At 41.4% G+C, this 2,457-nt stretch overlaps 1 protein-coding gene across 1 annotated transcript; it reads left to right on the top strand.

Moving 5' to 3' along the window:
- The first annotated feature begins 1,464 nt into the window (after positions 1–1,464).
- Positions 1,465–2,061, top strand: LOC107895662 (uncharacterized). Its single transcript, XM_016820909.1, has one exon. It carries the CDS (start codon positions 1,465–1,467, stop codon positions 2,059–2,061), a length of 597 nt encoding a protein of 198 aa, XP_016676398.1.
- The last annotated feature ends 396 nt before the right edge of the window (positions 2,062–2,457 follow it).

Here is a 2,457-nt window from a genome sequence, read left to right on the forward strand (position 1 = left end):
GAAGAAGTGAGGGAGAAATCGGCACAAAAGATGGCCTAAATGGTAATGCAAATTTGGCTAAAAATACAGAGTGCAATCGAGAGTAGAAAGTCTTGAAATCAAAAGGCAAGGGAACAAAAATGAGAGAAGCAATGAGAGACCCTTCTAGCAAGATTCGGCTATCACCAAAACAACACTCCAAAGCTGAAAATGACCCAATTTCCCCCAGCCAAATTTGCATATTCAATTTCCCCGATCGGCTTTAAACTCTCCAAATTTGAAATCCATGATTCTCTCCACCCAACTCTCCCCGATATCCATAACCACCCTTTTCAAATTCCTTGATTTCCTCCCTTTGACCACTTCCACAACACCTCAACAGAGTTTGTATCCCTTTCAAACACTTGCCACCACATTAACAAAATAAATACTCCTTGCTTGTTATGGGATTCAAACCCAAGATCCCTTTCCACCATAATGAGCCACAACCACTAGACCATATGCTTCCTTGTGATAAATTTTAACCACTAATATTTATAAGGCCTACAGGCTAAAGTCAAGGTTCACTTAAGGGAAAAACTAAAATTTTGCTAAAGCCTAGATTTGAACCCAGGACTTCTCAGACATCCCCGAACACGCCCAATTTACTTAACCACCACACCAAACATGCAATTTTGTGTCACTTTCTTGCTTAACTAAAATATTTATAAGCCGCCTACTAACAGTTGCCACGCTCAAGGCCTAATACTTCTAGGCCCAGAATTCAGGCCGTAACAATAGCGAGGGGTATTGTTTTTTCTGTGGGAGAGTTTGTATACCAAAGGATTTTGATCTGAGGAAGTCTATACTGCAAGAGGCGCATAGTAGTCCTTATGATATGCATTTTGGTGGAACTAAAATGTACCGAGACCTTCGGGAGTTATATTGGTGGCCATGTTTTTATCGTGAAGTTACCAATTTTGTGAGTAAATGTCTGAATTGCCAACAGGTTAAGGCGGAGCATCAGTTGCCTTCAGGGTTGCTTCAACCAGTTAAGATTCCACTTTGGAAGTGGGAGAGAGTAACTATGGACTTTGTTAGTAAGCTGCCCTTAACGCCTACTAAGAAGGATTCAGTATGGGTCACTGTGGATCGGTTGACTACATCTACCATTTCATACCTGTTCGTACTGATTACTAGCTGCAGAAACTGGCTAAGATGTATGTATCTAATATAGTGTGACTGCATGGGGTACCGATTTCTATAATATTTTATAGAGATCCTCGCTTCACTTCTTGGTTCTGAAAGAAGTTACATGAAGCATTGGGTACAAGGTTGGACTTCAGTACTGCGTTCCATCCTCAGATAGACGGTCAGTCAGAGAGGATGATCCAGATACTGGAGGACATGTTAAGGAGTTGTGTGATTGAATTTTAGGGTAGTTGGGAGGATTACTTGCCATTGGAAGAGTTTGCGTACAATAATAACTACCAGTCCAGCATACATATGGCACATTACGAGGCATTGGATGGTCATAAGTGTCGTACTCCTACATGTTGGACTGTGTTGGGTGAGCGACGTGTTATGGGTCCTGAATTGATTTCTGATACTAAAAATAAAGTTAGATTAATTTGGGATCGACTGAAGGCGGCATCTGATAGGAAAAAGTCATATGCGGATGTGAAGTGTAAGGATATTGAGTATTTTGTGGGGGACTTGGAGTTTCTTAAGGTCTCGCCATGGAAAAAGGTATTTAGGTTTGGTCAAAAGGGAAAGTTAAGCCCTAGGTTCATTGGGCCTTACTGTATTTTGAAGCATGTGGAACCGGTTGCCTACCAGCTTGAGTTGCCTTCGGAGTTAGACTGGATTCATAATGTGTTTCATGTCTCTATGCTGAGGAGGTATCGCTCTGATCCTACTTTCATCGTCCCGACTGAGAAGGTTGAGGTTAGTCCTGATCTGACTTTTGAGGAAGAGCTGGTTCAGATTTTAGACCGTGATGTGAAGGTTCTAAGAAAGAAGTCTGTTCCACTAGTTAAGGTCCTATGGCAAAATCACAGTTCTGAAGAAGCCACATGGGAACCTGAGGAGCTGATGCGATAACAATACCCTTATCTATTTTGATCAAGTAAATTTTAAGGCCAAAATTTCTTTTAGGGGCTAGAGTTGTAATGCCCCAAATTATGGGTGCTCATCTTTTAAGTGTTGTATAACTCAATTGCATGCTTGTCTCAATGGTTAAGTGTCTTGGGGAGCGCTTGAGAAGTCTTGGGTTCAAGCCTGAGCAATTGCAAAAAACTTTGGTTTTTTTAAGAATAACCCTTGCCTTTGGTTGGTAATCTTTTAAAAATTGGTGAATAAAGGTTGTCATAAAAAGCTTATTGGTCTAGTGGTAAATGGAGTGTGGGGTATGCCTTGGGGTTTGAGGTTCAAGTAGTGTCAGGGTGGAAGGAGCGTTATATTTTTCCTCCAGGTGCTAGGGAGGTATCCTTAGTTGAC

This window comes from Gossypium hirsutum, chromosome A10 (genome assembly GCF_007990345.1).
Source record: "Gossypium hirsutum isolate 1008001.06 chromosome A10, Gossypium_hirsutum_v2.1, whole genome shotgun sequence".
Taxonomy (NCBI): domain Eukaryota; kingdom Viridiplantae; phylum Streptophyta; class Magnoliopsida; order Malvales; family Malvaceae; genus Gossypium; species Gossypium hirsutum.

Excerpts from the sequence above, each read along its gene's own strand:
- LOC107895662 (XM_016820909.1), top strand. The coding sequence starts at position 1,465 with ATGGCACATTACGAGGCATTGGATGGTCATAAGTGTCGTACTCCTACA.